Source organism: Miniopterus schreibersii, assembly GCF_964146895.1.
Source record: "Miniopterus schreibersii genome assembly, chromosome: 1".
NCBI classification, from domain to species: Eukaryota; Metazoa; Chordata; class Mammalia; order Chiroptera; family Miniopteridae; genus Miniopterus; species Miniopterus schreibersii.
In genome coordinates, this window is record NC_138101.1 from 48,540,736 (window position 1) to 48,559,171 (window position 18,436).

The 18,436-nt window shown below is 36.2% G+C and overlaps 1 protein-coding gene across 2 annotated transcripts in view; it reads right to left on the bottom strand.

Annotated features, from left to right (window-relative positions):
* Positions 1-18,436, bottom strand: part of HELQ (helicase, POLQ like) — a 40,384-nt gene that overhangs the window by 19,608 nt on the left and 2,340 nt on the right. The window contains exons 3-9 of one of the 2 annotated variants that reach the window (XM_081127787.1): positions 14,112-14,290; positions 13,310-13,510; positions 12,835-12,907; positions 10,193-10,290; positions 8,525-8,623; positions 6,891-7,036; positions 2,791-3,030 (exon numbers count right to left, since the gene is read on the bottom strand). In XM_081127787.1, coding sequence (XP_080983913.1) covers positions 2,791-3,030; positions 6,891-7,036; positions 8,525-8,623; positions 10,193-10,290; positions 12,835-12,907; positions 13,310-13,510; positions 14,112-14,290 — 1,036 coding nt within the window. Of the gene's footprint in view, positions 1-2,790; positions 3,031-4,543; positions 4,622-6,890; positions 7,037-8,524; positions 8,624-10,192; positions 10,291-12,834; positions 12,908-13,309; positions 13,511-14,111; positions 14,291-18,436 lie in introns of those variants that run through there. The other variant, XM_081127788.1, reaches the window with a different exon arrangement.

Sequence of the window (18,436 nt, forward strand, 5' to 3'; positions counted from 1 at the left end):
ATGTTAAATTCATTTTATTTTATTTTTTTTAATTTTTAAAAAATATATCTTTATTGATTTCAGAGAGAGGAAAGGAGAGAGAGACAGACAGACAGAAACATCAATGATGAGAGAGTCATTGGGGATTGAGCCCACAACCTGGGCATGTGCCCTGACTGGGAATAGAAACCCGATCGCCTGGATCCTCAACCGCTGAGCCATGCCTGGCCGGGCTCATTTTAAAAATTCAATAGGAGAACTGAATGAATACACATAGTTAATGACGTACAGTTAAAAACTGATTTTGTTATATAGAAGGTAAAGTTAAAGAAATCACATAACTCAGATAGATTGAAAAAATGTGTAAGAAAAGAGATAAGAAAACTCAATCTAGAAAGTTCCAACCCTGCCTAAATGAAGTTACAAAAGCAGAGAACTGAGATAATAAAAGGAAAAAAATAATAAAATAACAAAAAAATTAAGATATGAAAGGCATAAAACTTTAAATTGAAAGCATATACCCAGTGCTAAGCCCTATGAATGAAAAGTAGCTACAATGGAATAGTTGGGATTGTAGAATGTTTCCCAGGTTCAAATCTTGGCTTTGAAACTCATTTGTTAGGCATGAAGTTGGGCAAATTTTTTAATTGTTCAGCATCTCAGTTTTCCCTTCTATAAAATGGATAATAAAACATGACCTTCCTCAAAGAGTTGTTGTGAGGCTCTATTAAGTCAATGCATGTAAAGCTATGACATGAGGGAGGGAGTGTAATGGCTGCAATTACTATTATACACTATAACAAAATTTTAACGTTAAAGAGACAAGTCTAAAGGGAAAGGGAAAAACAGCAAACCTACACAAAAACAAAAATGAACAATGAACAACACTGGCTCCTAAAAGATAAGAAACAATATCCTAAAGTCCCCAAGGAAAAAAACTGAACCTAAATTATAGCAAGGTGTTAAAGTGTGAGACTAAAATAAAGACATTGTAAGCTATGCAAAGACTCAAAAAAATTTATCCCAATATAACACTTAAACAATAATTACTCAAGGATGGCAAAAGAAAAAGTGAATCACAGAAGGGAGGTGTGGGATACGAGAGGCAGTGGTAATTCAGAAAAACCCAAAAAACAAAAAATCAAGGATAATATACAGGTAAGTTTAAATCGTTACCGATTATAAAATGAAAAAAAATTAAAAATCTGGAACTAAAATTTTAGTTAATTGCAACATATATGGACGAGGCAGTGTAAGAAGATATATAAATGGTAAGACTCATGTTCAAGAGAATATAATTATTAATTCTACAATGATAGAAAAACATATTTGATTACACTGTTAAAATTTTAACAGTTGGCTCTAGCTGGTTTGGCTCAGCGGTTAGAGCATCAGGCCTCAGTCTGAAGGGTCCAAGGTTTGATTCCGGTCAAGGGTGAGTACCTCGGATGCAGGCTCAATCCCCAGCCCCCAGTTGGCAAGTGTGGGAGGCAACCAATCCATGGGTCTCTCTCACACTGATGTTTTTCTCTCTCTCTCTCCCCTCCCCACTTCCTCTGTAAAGCAATGGAAAAAATATCCTTGGGTGAGGATTAAAAAAAAATTTTTTTAACAGCTGGGATAAAAGAAACAGGATATATAACTTCCTATTTTTTTTGAAAACTAAATCAATAACAGGTTTAAAATAAAAGAATGGGAAAAGATACACTTGGCAAAAATATGTAGGCCTCGTATTCAAAGCAAAATCACTAAGTTAGAAAAATAAGGACCTATTATATTGATACAAGGTATAATTCAACAATAAGATATTTGGAGTAAACCCTTTTATACCTAAATAGTTTTGAAAGACAAACACTTCTAGAAATGCAAAAAGGAGAAATTGACAACTTCACAATTAAAGGGGAAGACTAACACATCTCTCTGAAATTGATGGATTAAAGGATCACAAATAGTAAGAAAACAGAGGAGCCGGTAACATGATTAATAACTGTGATGTCGCCCAGCTGGGCACGGCTCAGCGGCTGAGCATCAACCTAGGATCCAGGAGATGTCAGTTTGATTCCCGGTCAAGTCACCTGCCCGGGTTGTGGGCTTGATTCCCAGTGAGGGGCGTGCAGAAGGCAGCCGATCAGTGACTTTCTCATCTGATGTTTCTATCTCTCTCTCTCCCTCTTCCATCCTTTCTCTGAAATCAATAAACGCATATTTTAAAAAAAACAAATAACTGTGATCTCACTGAGATACAGAAAACTGCACACTCAACAGAAAACATTTTTTTTTTAACACTCATGGATGGTTTTTAAAAATTGACTATCTGAAAAAAGTCACAAAATTTTAAAGTCACAAATTCTAAAGAACAGAAATCAACTATGCAGGCTACAGCTTTAGTAACTGAAAAGGTAATCAAGGATTTACTCTAAAAACAGATACTGGACTCAAAAGTCTCTATGGATGAGTTCTCTAAAGTTTCAAGGAAATCCCTATGTTAAATAAAAGCTTTCATATGATAAAAAATGGTGGAAAGCTTTCCAGCTGTTTCTACCCAAGCAGGATAATAAACCTTGACATCAAAACCAGATTGGGAGAGCACAAAAGGAAGAAGAAATTTTAATACCAAGAAAACTACTAATATTATTTTTTCATTAAAATATTAAAGGAAATAAACCAATCAACTCAGCAAATACTAAAAAAAACCCAACCCAACACACAATAAATTCTCACCCACTGCCAATAAAAATAACAAAAATTTAAAAACTGGCAAGTGAGGAATGGAAAAGTTTTGAGCCTGGGCAACAGTGACTAATATCTCACCTTCGAGCTGGCAGGTTAACACCTGCCGCTAGTGTAGATGTGCACGTTAAAAGGCAGAGAACTCCAGCGGAATAGGCCTCCTCCAAGAGCTTCCTCTCATCACTCGTTAAACCACTATGGTGATAAGCAACTCCTAACGGGAGAGTGCGCTTTAAAACCGGACACAAGTTGCCGTTGCTGATATTCTTCAAGTTCTTAATCACCTCCTGTTTTTCTTTTTCCCTGTGTTTCAGATATTCCCTAGGAAAAAAGATCTGTTAGAAATATGAACCCTGATCTTATAGTGACAGTGCCTATAATTTTAATTTTAGTAGATGCAGGAAAATATCCTTTTAAAAAATACTGATTTTAGTGATATAAGTACATAAAATGCTCTTAGAATTTTGATTCTGATTTCACTATTAGGCACTTTCAACCTTTTTTGTGGATCACAGAGCACTGTGAAAATTTGATTAAAGCTAAGAAAAATACACATGAATATTCACATAAACACACTTTGCATTTAATTTCAGAGGGTTCATGGACTTCCTGAAGTTCATTCCTGTACTTCCTATGAACCCATGGAATACCAGGTTTAGACTCCTGCTCTAGATGCTATGATTATTGTTTTCACTAGATCACATATCTTTATTAAAGATGATTTATTTTAAGTCATACATTTACTTCTCTTAATATGGAAACATATTATTAAATCATATGTAGTATATGTAAAATACTGACGGTCTGGACACTAGCATTTTAGAAACCTCAATAATATCCTACAATGTCTCTGTATCTAGAAGCACCTATTATTTTAAATTCCATTAAGAAGAGAGAAAGGAAAGAAAGATTACATAGAAATAACTGCCATTTGACTATAAAGTAACAACTTTTAAATACCAGTAGCAAACACATATCATCCAAAATATAAATATAATACACGCAGCCCTGTGTTGTTTGGCATGCTTCATGGAAAGAATAGAAAGCTCTGGCTGGTGTTCATTGAAGAACTCCAGTAATTTCATAAGAAGTCGAGAAATGGGAGGCAAAGAGACAAAAGAAGAACAATAAAGAATTGGGAAGAAACTGGTCAAAAGTCCTCAGTGCAAGAATTAGGAGGGACAGCTTAGTAGGGGAGCAGCAGACTTTTTGTTGCTATTTTCCAGCCAGTGTGCAAGGTCCTGACAGGGATGTATAGGATGAACACTTCTCAAGGAATTCAGTCTCGTAAGCAGTGAGAGTGTGGACAATCAGCATATAACTTTAGAGAAGGGAGACATTACTTATAACTGACCAGATAAGATATGGCTGTATGAAGAATGGCTGTGGGAGAACTTGAGATCTGAGCTGGGTCTTGAACAGGTGTTGGAGAGGCGGCAGTGAAGGGGCAGGAAAGTGCATTCTTGGCAAAGGGTAAAGCGTGATGGAAGGCCTGAAAACGGGAAGTTCAAAGCATAAACAAAGAAGAGAAGCAGTCCAGTTGGATGACTAGCAGCGTGAATAAAGAGTAAAAGAAACAGGATGGAAAAGTAAGCTGAACTAGATCTTAGCCTGAATTCCAAGCTAAGAAGCACTGAGGTATCATTTTTAGGGAAATTTTTTTAGGGAAAGTGATATGACCAGAGCTTTGGCAGTTTCAGGAAATAGTGTTTAAAAGACATTCTTGTCCAGCCGGTGTGGCTCAGCAGTTGAGCACTGACCTATGATCCAGGAGACTGAGATTCGATTCCTGGTCAAGGCACATACTTAGGTTGTGGGCTCGATCCCCAGCACAGGGCGTGCAGGAGGCAGCCGATCAATGACTCTCTCTCCTCATTGATGTTTCTACCTCTCCTTCTCCTTTCCTCTCTTTCTGAAACCAATAAAAATATATTTAAAAAAATAAAAGACATTCTTTAGATTTCACTTATGTGTGAATCTAAAAAACAAAATAAATGAACAAGCAGCCTGGAAACAGACTCATAGATACAGAGAACATTTTGAAGGTTGCCAGATGGGAAGGGGCTTGGGGAGATGGGTGAAAAAGGTGAAGGGATTAAGAAGTACAAATTGGTAGTTACAGAATAGTCATGGGATGTAAAGTACAGCATAGGGAATATAGTCAGTAATACTCTAATAACACTGTATAGTGTCAGATGGGGCACCGGATTTATCGGAGTGATCACTTAGCAAGTTATATAAATGTCTAATCACTGGGTAGTACATCTGAAATTAGTATAATATTGTATGTCAGCTGTAATTGAAAAATTTAAAAAATATTTAAAAAATAAAAGACATTCTTGACTAAAAGTCAAAGGGAGTAACAGCTACAAAAAAGATGATAATATTCCTTGAAACTGAAACAATCACTAGGAATTATCTGCTTCAGTCTTTGCATTTAAATACATGTACAGCTGCATTCTACTGCCCAGGGGTGTGGAGTGGAGGAGGGGGGAGGGGGTTACTATATCTGCTTCCCACAAAATTTATGATAAGGAGGCAAATAATTAAGATACAAGCTGATATCCCAGGACTCTCAAGAAACCATGTTTTAAAGCCACTATTGAAATAAGAACCCATTTAGCCCTAGATTTCACTTCATCTACATCTAAATTACAGAATGTAAAAAAGCACTCTCTCAACATGACAACATTTTAATCAACAGCCACCAAAAAGGGGCTAACATATACTCAGAACATTCAGTTTACACAAGCAGCAAGTAATATGGAAAATACAGCTCAGAGGAAATTTTCCTTTGGAAAGAAAGTGTTCACTCCTATCTCTTTAGGAACTTATCAAGTGTCCATTACAATCCATTAACTAAGGGTTCTGGAGAAGCATATTTTTAAATGCTTCAATATTAAACATAAACATTTATGATCCAAATAAACATTATCATCTGAAAGTAAAATAAGTCAAGGGTATAACTTATAACTTTGTCCCCAGTAAACTGTTAGTCTCTAAATTTCTGTTACTTAGCCAGTGCTATGTTACCTTAAATTATTCTAAGAAAGTGAGCAATTTAATTTCCCTTAGGCTTTCATAATTAACATCATCATTGTAAAGGCACACTATCAGTTACAAAAGGGGAAACTCTGTATCTTTGTGCTATTCAATAAATTTAACTCGCCCGGCCGGGCATGGCTCAGCGGTTGAACGTCGACCTGGGATCCAGGCGATCAGGGTTCGATTCCCGGTTCGGGCACATGCCCGGGTTGTGGGCTTGATCAATGACTCTCTCATCATTGATGTTTCTATCTCTCTCTCCCTCTCCTTTCCTCTCTCTGAAATCAATAAAGATATATTTAAAAACAAAAATATATAAAAAAAAAAATAAATTTAACTCTATTTTAGACCAATCCACAACAGTAGGACTGGGAAGGGAGTGGAAGGATAACTAAATTAGAATCCAGGGTAATGGTCTGCGAATAGTGATACAGTACTGGCTAAGGGGCCAAAGAGAAGTCTGAAAAAACAGTAAAACCACACATGGGACAAAAAGGTGCAAAAAACTGCTGTTCATATTTAAAATCACATTACACTTATCTCTGTGAGTATAACAGAGCCAATATTAAAATATTATAAAATTACAAACCAATAAATTTCTTAATTACTTAGGAAATTCAATTTAAATGTTCACACGACTTAAGTGTGAAGCTTACTAAAAAAACAAAAGCAACAGTATCTAAAGAGAAAATTAAGCTGAAGATATGATTTATCCCCATAGTAATTACAGTGATTAGTCCTTTGGCCATCTAAGCTAGTGGTTCACCTTTGCTGCAAGTTGGATTTGCCTGGGGAGCTTCACAGAATGATGCCAGGGTCCCACCCCCAGAGACTCCGATTTGTCTAGGATGTACCTTGGGCACTGGCATTTTTAAAAGCCCCCAATTCACTGTGCAGCCAAGGTTGAGAATCATTAGCATTCTCTTACATGTAGTCTTAGAATTTTTCTCTGGCTCTTTCACATATGTGAATTTCATAGTTAAACTTTCTTCAAGGTCAAGGCCTTTGGAATCTAGTATAACAACTTAACATAATGTTCTACAAGAAGTAATTAGTGCTTGTGAATAAACAGAATACAGAGCATGTAAATTGTGACAAAAATAAAACAATAAAATATTTTTAAAAGATTAACCTACCTGCTTAAAAATGTGCATATCATTTCTGCTACGTTTTCACAGTTCTTCTTAGTTGGACAAAACACTAAGCAGGAATTATTGGGAATAACTTCTGTCACCAATGCTACCAAGTGATCAGGATCCATCTTCTTCAGAGTATCAGAATACTGTATAACAAGATATAGCAACAAGGTAGTTAGCAACCATAAAAGCTTTGAAACGTAAGTAAATCATACATAAATTTGAATTTCTGATTTAGTAAGTCTGATCATTTAAAAGAAAAAAAGGAAACCTATATTACACATCAAAATGTTAAGTCTCACTTTTCTCTTAGGTGATTAGGATTTTGTTAGGTATATTTAGTTTTATTTATTTTATGCTTTTATTTTAATATATCTTTATGGATTTCAGAGAGAGGAAGGGAGAGAGAGATATAGAAACATCAATGATGAGAGAATCATCATTGGTTGGCTGCCTTCTACACACCTCCGACTGGGGATCGAGCACACAACCAGGGCATGTGCCCTGACCGGGAATCGAACCACGATCTCCTTCATCCTAGGTTGATGCTCAACCGCTGAGCCATACCTGGCTGGGCGGTATACTTAGTTTTAAATTAAAGAAGTGAAAATAGTTATGCTATTAATAACTCCGCTGCATGCTCATCTTCATCAAAGCAGTACAAAGAAGTCCACAGAGAGAAACACAGGTTGATCCTATTAATAGTCAAAGGACTGCACAAATAAGATATATCTTTAACTATTACTACTAGTTTTAAAAAACATACTACAGGGCATTTTCAGAAATAAAAAATATATTTATCAAGCAGATGTAAGGGACTCAAAGGACATGAAAAATGTAAAGTTATTTAAAATCTCACTTCCTTTGACTTTCTGAAAACTAATTATGAGTTAGAATTTGCAGAATTCTAAAACTTGTAAAATCCTTCTCCCCTTTTTAATATCCTTTATATGTCATAAAACATTAACATACTAGACATTAATATTTTCATACACCAATATCTGAATTAAATAGCCCACAAATGTTTCTTTTTGCTGTTGATAAATGAATAAACACTTAAGGAAGAGATCTCCAAATTTTCTTGGTTCATGGAGCGCCAAGGCTAAAAGAATTATCTACCAGTTTCATTTATTGAGGAGTTAGGTCTAAACAAGTTAATAAGTATATATTTCCTCACAACTTAGTAGCTGTCTGCATAAATAATATACATCAGTTGAATAAAAAATAAGTTTATGTCATTCTTAAATAACCACCACAGCTCACCAACGAGATGTGTGCACAACGGGGCACTGCAGCCTTTCGAGCCTTGGAATTAGATGAAATGTAGCTACATTTATTTCTTATCCCATGTTGATTTTCACATGGTTTTTGCTTACAGTAACTGCAAAAAAACCCCAACTTCACAAAGATATGATATCATAGAAAGGAATGTAGTGTGACCTAATGTTGAAAATAGAAACTAACTACCTTGAGCCAGGAGTTTGTATGGGGTCCAACAGATTTCAAACATCAGAGATTTCTCTCAAAAATCTAAAATTTTATATTCCATGGTACCCAAGTGAATCTTCTGTGGTGCCCCAGAGCACCTGGGCACAAAATCTGGGAACCTCGGGTTCAAGGGTTATTAACGTTACCTTAAAATTAAGGAGACGTGAAAAAGTCATGCCATTCTCAGCTTTGCTATCAACCTCATATATTGCATCATTTATTTTCACATATTCTTTTAATTCAACCTTGAATTAAAGGGACATTGCAATTAATAACACATATAAGTTCATTTTCCACAGTTATAAATTTTCTAAAATATGTTGTAAAAAAGGAAACCTATACAAAAATTTTAGCTTTTCTAAGGTATATAAAACATGTTTTAACTTAAAAGTATTTTCTTTACCATTTCTTTTGTCTCTTTTCCCCTTTAAATAAAAATAGGGACTAATATCCTTAAATTATACTTTTTTAATTTAATTTTTAATCCTCACCTGAGGATATTCTTTCCATTGCTGTTCAGAGAGAGTGGAAGGGAGAGAGAGAGACACACACATCGATTGGCTGCCTCCCAATGAGCCCCAACCAAGTCTGAGGATCAAGCCTGCAACTGAGGTGAGTGCCCTTGGCCAGAGTCGAACCCGGGACCCTTCAGTCTGCAGGCCGACACTCTAACCACTGAGCCAAACCAGCTGGGGCCTTAAGTTATACTTTTGAATTGAATAGCTACATATCTAAACAGAAACCAAACACCTTCTTATTTTTCACATGAAGTACAAATGATTTAAATGTTCACTCTTTATCTTTTATTAAGGAGTTATTTGTGTTACTTCTCAAGTTCTAAAACTTTGTTTCATTAGTCATCAGTTTTTATTCTACCTACCATATTATTAGTATTATTATTTGTGTTGATCTTTACCCGAGGACATATTCTTTATTAATTTTTTTTGGGGGGGGGGGAGAGAAACATCATTGGGGGTGGGGGATGAACTTGCAACCCAGGTAAATGCCCTTGACCAGGGGACTGAATCTGAGACCCTTTGGTCTGAGGGCCGACATTCTACCACTGAGCAACACCGGCCAGGGCTACCACATTATTTTTAAGTATTTGCACACAAAGTTTGCAAATATAGCTCACTGCATTTTCAAAAGAATAGTGTCTAACTTGACAATTAAGGTCATACAATATCCTTAAAAGTTTCATATGTGACGCAAATGTAAAAACATCAACTTTCAAAATAAAATTTGGTGATTCTTAAAAATCATTTCCTAAAAACCCACTCAGAGACAGAACATGCACACTAGTACTGCAAACAGATATATTTATTTACTTTTTCCAAGCATTTGGGGAATACTATTATTGGGGAGTTTAAATTTGAATCTATGTGAAGTCTAAATTTATTTTAAAAGCATTATAACTACCAAGCATAAATATTTTAACTTTTAAGATAGCTTTTTTAATGTGCTAATAATTCAAAATATAAATCACTAAATTTTGACTGAATGAAAACTTTTACCTTAGAGAATAAGAAGTGGACAAACAGAATGGGTCTGGAAAGTTTCATTCAATAAATAGTCATTCTTTGAATATTTAGCCAGCCACTATTCCAGGTGCTACAGATACAGTGCAACCCAAGCCAAGATTCTTGACCCCACAGAGTTTACATTGTCTATATGTTCTTATTAGCATACAGCCATGGTGAGTGGAATTATGGCCCTTAACTACTCCTTAGAATTTTTTAATATGGTACACTTGCTACTTTTGTTTCTAAGATGATACATAACAAATCACTACAGTGCAAACCTCAGGTACATACTGGTCTGAACTGACTGGTATAATATTCTGCTTGAAGGAATTCTTGCAGGTCTTCAACATTGTTCAACGTTGCACTCATGCCAATAATTTGAGTTGTTTCTAAAAGAAAATTCCAAAGTATTGAAAATAATGTGTTATTTAGTATATTACAATGGTAATTTTAGCATCCTTTCTGGGTTCTATATTTTTCCTGAGTGATTTGGAAAAGGGACAGGAGGGTGGTAAGAAAAATACAAATATGTTATCAGAGTATTAATCTGGCAATCAAAGAATGAAACTTTTCTCATATACTAAAAGTTATCATTTTGAGTTTTATAAAATTTCAAACTTGGGCAAGAAGGAGGATCTTTATTAAGGCTTCTAAACAATAATAATGAGCATAAATATGCTTGTTGCTGACTATCTGGGCCACCATTATGAAGAATCATGACACGGTACAGGTTCGGCCATATGCGGATGTACAGTGTAGGATGCAGGGTCCTGAACTCTTGCCACATGAAAAGTCCTTTATGCAATGTTGCTATCAGGTTAACTTTTCTTTACTTTAAAACACAGGTGGACTGAAACTTATGAAGCTGCATGACTTCCTGGGCAGTACAAAACTGCTTTCCACAGACCAGCTATTAAATCAAAAAACAAAGAAGCCTTCTTAGCAAATTGCTGCTGTGTTTTGTTCTGAACTTTATCTTGCAAGATATTATCTGAAACAGGCATATGTGTTGCCCCTTCCTACTCCAGAAGGGCGGATGATGAAGCTGAAGAGGTGAGCATGTGCCCAAATCAGGAAAGGCTGCGCTAAGAAATTTGGGATTTATGCAGAAACAAAGGGAAGCTATGAAAGGATTGTAAATAGTAAAATAAACTATGGGATTTGTATTTGGGGAATACCACTCTAACTGCACTAGAGAAGATGGATTTGGTGAGGGAGAGGCAGTGATCAAGACTGTTCAGATCAAGGTAGATGAGCTTTCCGTGGTAATCTAGGTAAGAAAGGACAAGGTGTTGAGCTAAAGATTAGTAGTAAAGGACAGGAGAGAGAACTTAAAAACATTTATGAGGTAGACCAGAGAGGATGTGGTTGCTGCCAATGTGCAAGAGTGAAGACTGTAAGATTCTGGCTGGCTGGCCGGCTGGCTGACACGCAGTGGCAGGGAATTCAGACTGAAGAATGGGTTTGAGGGAAACGAGTTAGACTTGGACATGGTGGAGCTGAGCTGCTCACAGGATATTCAAGTAGAAGTGTCCAGCTGACAGGTGGTATTGCTCAGAAGAGAGCCATAAGCTGGAAATACAGATCGGGAGCCATCAGCACAAAGGAAGCACCTGCAGCCATGAGTGTGGATGAGAATTAGCAGAAGCTGTGTGAAGTAGGGAGCAGAAGAGCCTGAGAGGAACCTATGGAAACACCAACGCATATCATGAACATGCTTAGGACAAGGCGTCACAGAGGGGAACAGGGAACAACTAAGAGGCTCAATTCATTTAAATATCTATGATGTGCCAGGCACTGGTGATGGGAAGACAAACATGTATCAATAGCAAACACACGTCCATTACGTGCAGGCGCTACCTAGATGCTTTACGAAGATTAACTCGTGCCACCTTTACAGTAATTCAGGGAGAAGGGTCTATTACTATCATCTGTTTTTGAGGCATAAGGAAACAGAGGCACAGTGACTATAACTGGCCCAAGGTCACGTATGTAGTTAACAGTGAGCCAGAATCTGAACCTCGTTCCAGAATCTGCCCTCAGCACCATGCTATGCTACCTTTCCACGCCAGCACATGATCCCATGTACACAGACACAGCAGGAAAACCAGGGGAGAATGAGAATGATGGCAGCACCCAAAGGAAAAAAGAATGATAAACAGTCAAATGCTGAAGGAAAACTGAGACAAGGACAGTCAGTGTACACTAGACTGGACAAGCAGGTGATCACTCTCCTCTCTCTGCTTTACACTTTCCCTTAGAACTGGTCGCCATTTGACACACCATATGTTTTCTTGTTTATAATACCATTGCTATCAAAATTTTTAAAATAATTCTTAAGATTTGACCTTTATAATTAATAATTTTGCATAAAGAAACTAAATTATTGCAATAGCATATCATTATATAGTAGAGAAGACGTTTAGAATAAATATTTTATGTACATTTAAAGACTATCTGAGGTTACAAAATAGATCCTTAAAGCAACTACTTGAATATACTGCGTTACTGGTATGATGACACTGATGGTGGCCACAGCAGCAACTCGAATGCTCTGTGCTAGTCATTGCTCATTGCCTCATGTGCTAATTCATAAGATCCTTACAACAGTCCCATCAGGTCAGTACCATTATTATCCCCATCTTACAGATGAAGAAACAGAAAGGTTGTGACCGGCTTAAACAACATGGCTAATAAGTGAAGGATGACGACAGGGATGTCCTCACATGTCACTTTCATTTATCTTCACAATCCTCCTCCTTCATCCATTCTTCCACCAAAAATGTATACGCTTACCTTAGAAATCAAAATCTAAAGTAGAGAGCTTAAGTACCTTACTCTAAGTTATGTAATCTAGCTAGTGATAGAAATACGTCTTTTATAGATCTCTTGATCATAAATCAGTTAGTGAACACATTTGAAGAAATACTTACTGCTGGTGTAGAGGATTTTTGCCAGGGTCATTTCCAGTACAGCACCACGGCTTCCTTTAGCAATCATATGCAACTTGAGATTTTTAAAAGGAGGAAGAAAAGTCAGTCTGCAAGTAATGCCTATATAAAACATGCATATATCTGTATGAAATAAAGTGATCATTGCTTTATAACTCTTAAGCATTTTGAGTATAACAATTAGAGTATATATGCATTATTTCACTGAGAGGCTTGGGGGCAACATCTTAACACGTCTGGAATTTACAATGACTTATAAAATTGAATATATACACACATATATTCACTTTTCAAGAAACACTTGAAACAACACTGAATTTAAGATTATCAAGCGTGAAATGTTTTCATCTGTATTGTCTATATATTAAAATAAACTATTCTCATAGAAGTACTAAGCAGGTCCATGTAATAACTGTTAATATAATAAAAATGTTAAGTTACAAAAGTAGTAACCCACCTCATCTACAACCACCAGACCCAGATTGCTAATCCTTCCAGTTTCAATCAAGGAGTTGACCAGACTATGTCCTTTTTCAATAGTGGCAATGTACAGCGATTTCTTTTCCCTTCTTTTAATTGGAGGAAATTTTCCTTTGCTTCCGGCATATTCTTCAACAAAGAAACCCAGTTCTATACCAAAGCTTGACAAACCTGAAATCTAGAATATTAGTTAAAATAAACAAACAAAACAGGTAAATAAGAACCTTAATTATTAAGTGCTCTGGGGGATTTAAAAAATCTAAAATTGTGTTTAATACCAATCAGTGGGAACAAGGTCACAGATACACAAACATCTACGAAATGTCACAATTAGTGCTCGTTTCAGCAGCACACGTACTAAAATTGGAACAATGCAGAGAAGATTACGCAAATTAGTGAAGTGTTCCATATTTTTAAAAAAAGTCCCAATTAATGTTGATCTTTGCAAAATGAACACAACTTTTAAACTACTGAATGAGAAAATAAACTTTAACTGTCTCCTCTGATGTTAAAAAATCAGAATAACGAATTTATTTTGATTAAATAATTGAAAGGAAGACAAATATCAATAGAATGTTTATGATGGAGTTTAATCCACCAGTTTAGGTCAGAAAAGATTTTCAATTAAGTACTCCATACTGCTTTTAACACATTCTAAAAATATTAATTCTCCATCATTAATAGAAATACTTTTCAGTCAATAATAAGTTACATTTATGTCGTTTTTATATCTTAATGTCAAAATAACATTAGCAAATACTTGTTTTAAAAAAACACACCTTTTCTTGGACAATTGCCACATATGGCAGGATCATTAAAACATCTCTCCGCCGGCAAAGCAGTTCTTGTAGCATTAAAATCTCAGCCACGAGGGTTTTTCCACCACTAGTTGGCAAGGAATATATTAAATTCTTTCTATCTTGCACAGAATTTAATGTCAAGCAAGTATGTTGCCATTCTGTGGAATTAAAAAATAAGCATTATTTTCCCCTAATATAGTCTCAATCTTAGAAAGCCTTCTAAGATGAAAAAATCAAATCCCACCTTGTGTAGCAACTTTCTCATAACTATAATTATACATCGATGCTAAATGTCAAAAATCCCCAATGTGTGATGTGCACAGTGAGTCTAATTCTAATTCAGGCCTGGTCAGTGGGGTGGGCAACTAGCTCTCCTACTTGCCAACTGCAAACCTAGGTCTAAGATCCCAGCAGGGCAGGCAGTGCCTGCGGGACAAGAGGCAGCATCTGGGACATCAGAGGAGCTACAGGACAGTACATGATCTGTGTGAATTCTAAGGCTTTCCTCTGATGTTCTGCAAGGAGATTGAGTAAACTTCCCTGTCTCATTCACCCAAATGCCATCTTAGAGAAATAGGGGGAGAAGGGAAAAAATGTATGAGGTCTTGTACAAACCAAGAAAGACTATTAAGCTCTCATGGGAAGCTGAACTTTGAACGACTTGAATACCATTTTAAACTGATAAGACAGTTTAAACCACAAGAGATGGATTATTAATTGGCACATCCAGGTTTTCCGCAACTTTGCATGGTGGAATTCATGAAAAGCATCACGTCAGATCCAAAACATGGTGTGAGAACTAGTAGGACTACTTTGTAGGATAATTTGACAATGCAGATTGTCAGAAATCTTCAAAGTGTGCACAAGTATTTTATCACTAGAAAAAATGGGAAAAGATATTCAAGACATTTCACTGTAGGGAGAAATGCAAATGACTAATAAATACATGGAGAGATGCTTAATTGTTACCTCTTGGGTTGGCAAAAATAAATAAAGAACAAATAAATAAATATATATATATATATATAAAGGCCCACTATTATAAAGCCTGGCTGGCCAAAGTGGAGACAAACAGGCATCTTGTGAATGGTTTAGGAGGGCATAAACTGCTTCAATCTTTTTGGAAAGCAATTTGGCAGCACCTAAAGTGGCACTGCATATTGTTTTTGATCTACTAGTAATTCTTCCAGAACTCTACGCCCACAGAAACAAAGGGGCATACAAAGATTATTTGTGGGATGTTCACCAGGGCACTGTTTACATGTAACAAAAACCACTGGGGGACAAAGGCTGAATGAACATTTGCGCAGTCACATGATGTGCCTCTTTGCAGCTTGAAAATGGGGGATAGACGGATTTATATATACCCAATATACAGGTAAGTGAAAAGAGCAGATTATCGATGTGTGTTGGGTAGTATGAACCCAATTATGTATAGATATTAGAAAACAATATGTGCATAGAAAAGTTGGGCTTGAATACTTTGCATTTTTCCCCAAAAATTAAATTTAAAAAATGATTAGCAGAATATATTACAAAGCTATTAAAAATAATTATACATGAGTGACAATTACAAGTGACTTACTGTGCACTTTTGGTGATTCTCAAATACTTGCAAACAACTATATACTGCTTTTTTTACTTTAAAATATTTTAGGAAAAAAGATTAAAATTTCTTTTTAATCCTTACTTAAATTTAATACTTAAGTATTAAAAAAAACTTCATACTGGTATCACCCATTAGTTATCAAACTGCAGATGTTTGTGCAAAAATTCAACTTAACCATTTCTGTATTTTATCCAACTCAGACTTTTAAAGTATAAAATGACCAAAATAATAAATATCTAGTAATATTATTTATCTTCAAACATTAAAAAATATAGTCCTGGCCTGGTGGGCTCAGTTGGTTGGAGCATCATTTTGTACACCAAAAAGATGTGGGTTCAATTTCCAGTCAGGGCACATACCTAGGTTACAGGTTCGATCCCTGCTCGGGGCATGTACGGAGGCAACTAATCAATGTTTCTCTTTCACATCCATGCTTCTCTCTTTCCCTTCCCCTCTCTCTCAAATCAATAAAAAAATATCCTCAGGTGAGAATTAAAAAATTTTTAAAGTAAATTATATTAACATAGTTCTCAACATTTATATAAAACACATTAAGCATGTAATTCTATGATAAAAAAGCAACCACACTACAGAGATTGGCAAAAGTAGGTTTACAGTTGTAAGTACACAAAGCAGATTATTCTTGTATTATCATTTACTAATCATTGTATTATTTATTTGTATTGCAACTGTAAACCTATTTTTGCCCAACCCTGTATAAATTTGAGGTTTTCTAGCTCAGTGGTTCTCAAACATCTGGCTTATCAGAATGTCCTGTAGGGCTTGTTAAAGCAGATTGCCAGTCCCACCCCCAGAGGTTACGATTCAGTAGGTCTGAACTGGGGCCTGAATGCACATTTCAGCAAGTTTCCAGGTGATGCTAATGCACGTTGAGAACCACTGCTTTAGCACATGTAATTATGTTTTAAATTGGTCATTTTATTAAGCTAAATTTATAAGTAAAAAGATTTATTTACCAAAGTTCAACTTCAAAGTTACTAATATAATTACTGATAGTCATTACCAAAATCTAATTTGGCATGTCCTTCACACAGAATATAACTTGCAAAAGAATTATTTTTATTATCATCATCATCCTTTTTTAACAGATCAGAAACTAAGACTCAGTGTGCTACACTTATGTTTAAGTGACAGAGCCAGAATAAGTAGGCTGACAACTCCAGCAGTTGAGAACCTACTAGGGTATACCAGATACAGTGCTAGTTACATAAGAAAAAGATGAATTAGATAGAGCCCTGTCCTCAGGGTACTCATTCTGGTGGGAGATGCAGATTAAACAAAGAACAAGGGCTAGGAGAAAAGAAAAGGAAAGTTAACATCTCCTTCAAGAGCAATACACACCATTAACTCTTAACTACAAATCTCAATTTAAAATTTATTAGACTCTTGTAGAGTCTTAGACTTTTTTTCCTATAGTTCTATTTCTCAAACCTAATTGTCGTCTCCTTGAGAGGAAAACCTATGATTTCATATGGTTAAGATACTGACATAGTTTCAGAAATACTGATAGTGATTGATAGGTTGATCTTCCAGAATGGCAGCAACTGTACCTTCTTTGTCTAAAATGATACATATTTGAAATACAGGCAAGAATCCAGGATTTTTTTAAAACATTACCTGATACATTGTTATTAATATTCTTTGCACTTAAGTCTTAACTTCAGCTGTCTTTAAAGATGTTTAAGCAATGGTATTACTAATACTGACTTCTTTCACTCAAGACATCTCAGTAGTCAATTTCAACAACTGAGTTTTGGTACAGAAGACAGAGCCGGCCAAGGAAACACCAGCTAAGAAAACTGACAAGTAGCTGGACAATGAAGAAAAAGCCCAGGAGTGGAATGTCAAGAAATCAAAAAAGAAGTATTTCGCCTGGCTGGGAGTGGCTCAGCGGTTGAGCATTGACCTAGGATCCAGGCAATTGGGGTTCGATTCCTGGTCAGGGCACATGCCCGGGTTGCAGGCTCCATCCCCAGTTGGGTGAGTGCGGAAGGCAGCTCATCAATGACTCTCTCATCATTGATGTTTCTATCTCTCTCTCCCCCTCTCCTTTCCTCCCTCTGAAATCAATAAAGAGATATATATATATATATATATATATATATATATATATATATATATTTTTTTTTAAAGAGTGTTTCAAGCCCAGCCGGGCATGGCTCAGCAGTGGAGCGTTGACCTAGGATCCAGGAGATCGAGGTTCGGTTCCCAGTCAGGGCACATGCCCAGATTGCAGGCTCCATCCCCAGTCGGGGCCGTGCAGGAGGTAGCTGATCAATGACTCTCTCATCATTGACGTTTCTATCTCTCTCTCCCCCTCTCCCTTCTCTCTGAAATCAATAAAGATATATTTTAAAAAAAGAAAAAGTTTTAAAAAGGGTCTAGTCAATTGTCAGGGAAGCTACTGAGAAGTCAGGAAAGGTAAGAACTAAAGGTATCAATGGGTTTAGACACCCTAGCCATTATATCTTAAGTGAGCACACAGAACCTGGAGTTGGAGTGGGTTGGGAATTATTTGAAGTGAGGAAAGGGAGAGAGCAAGGATAACAGGTTTGAGAAGTGTGACCGCACAGAGGTTCAGTAGTAGCAGGGCCGATATAGGTTGAAAGAGGACTGACACTTTATTTTGTTTTTATGATGTGATACATGGTCCTGGCCCATGTGGCTCAAAGGT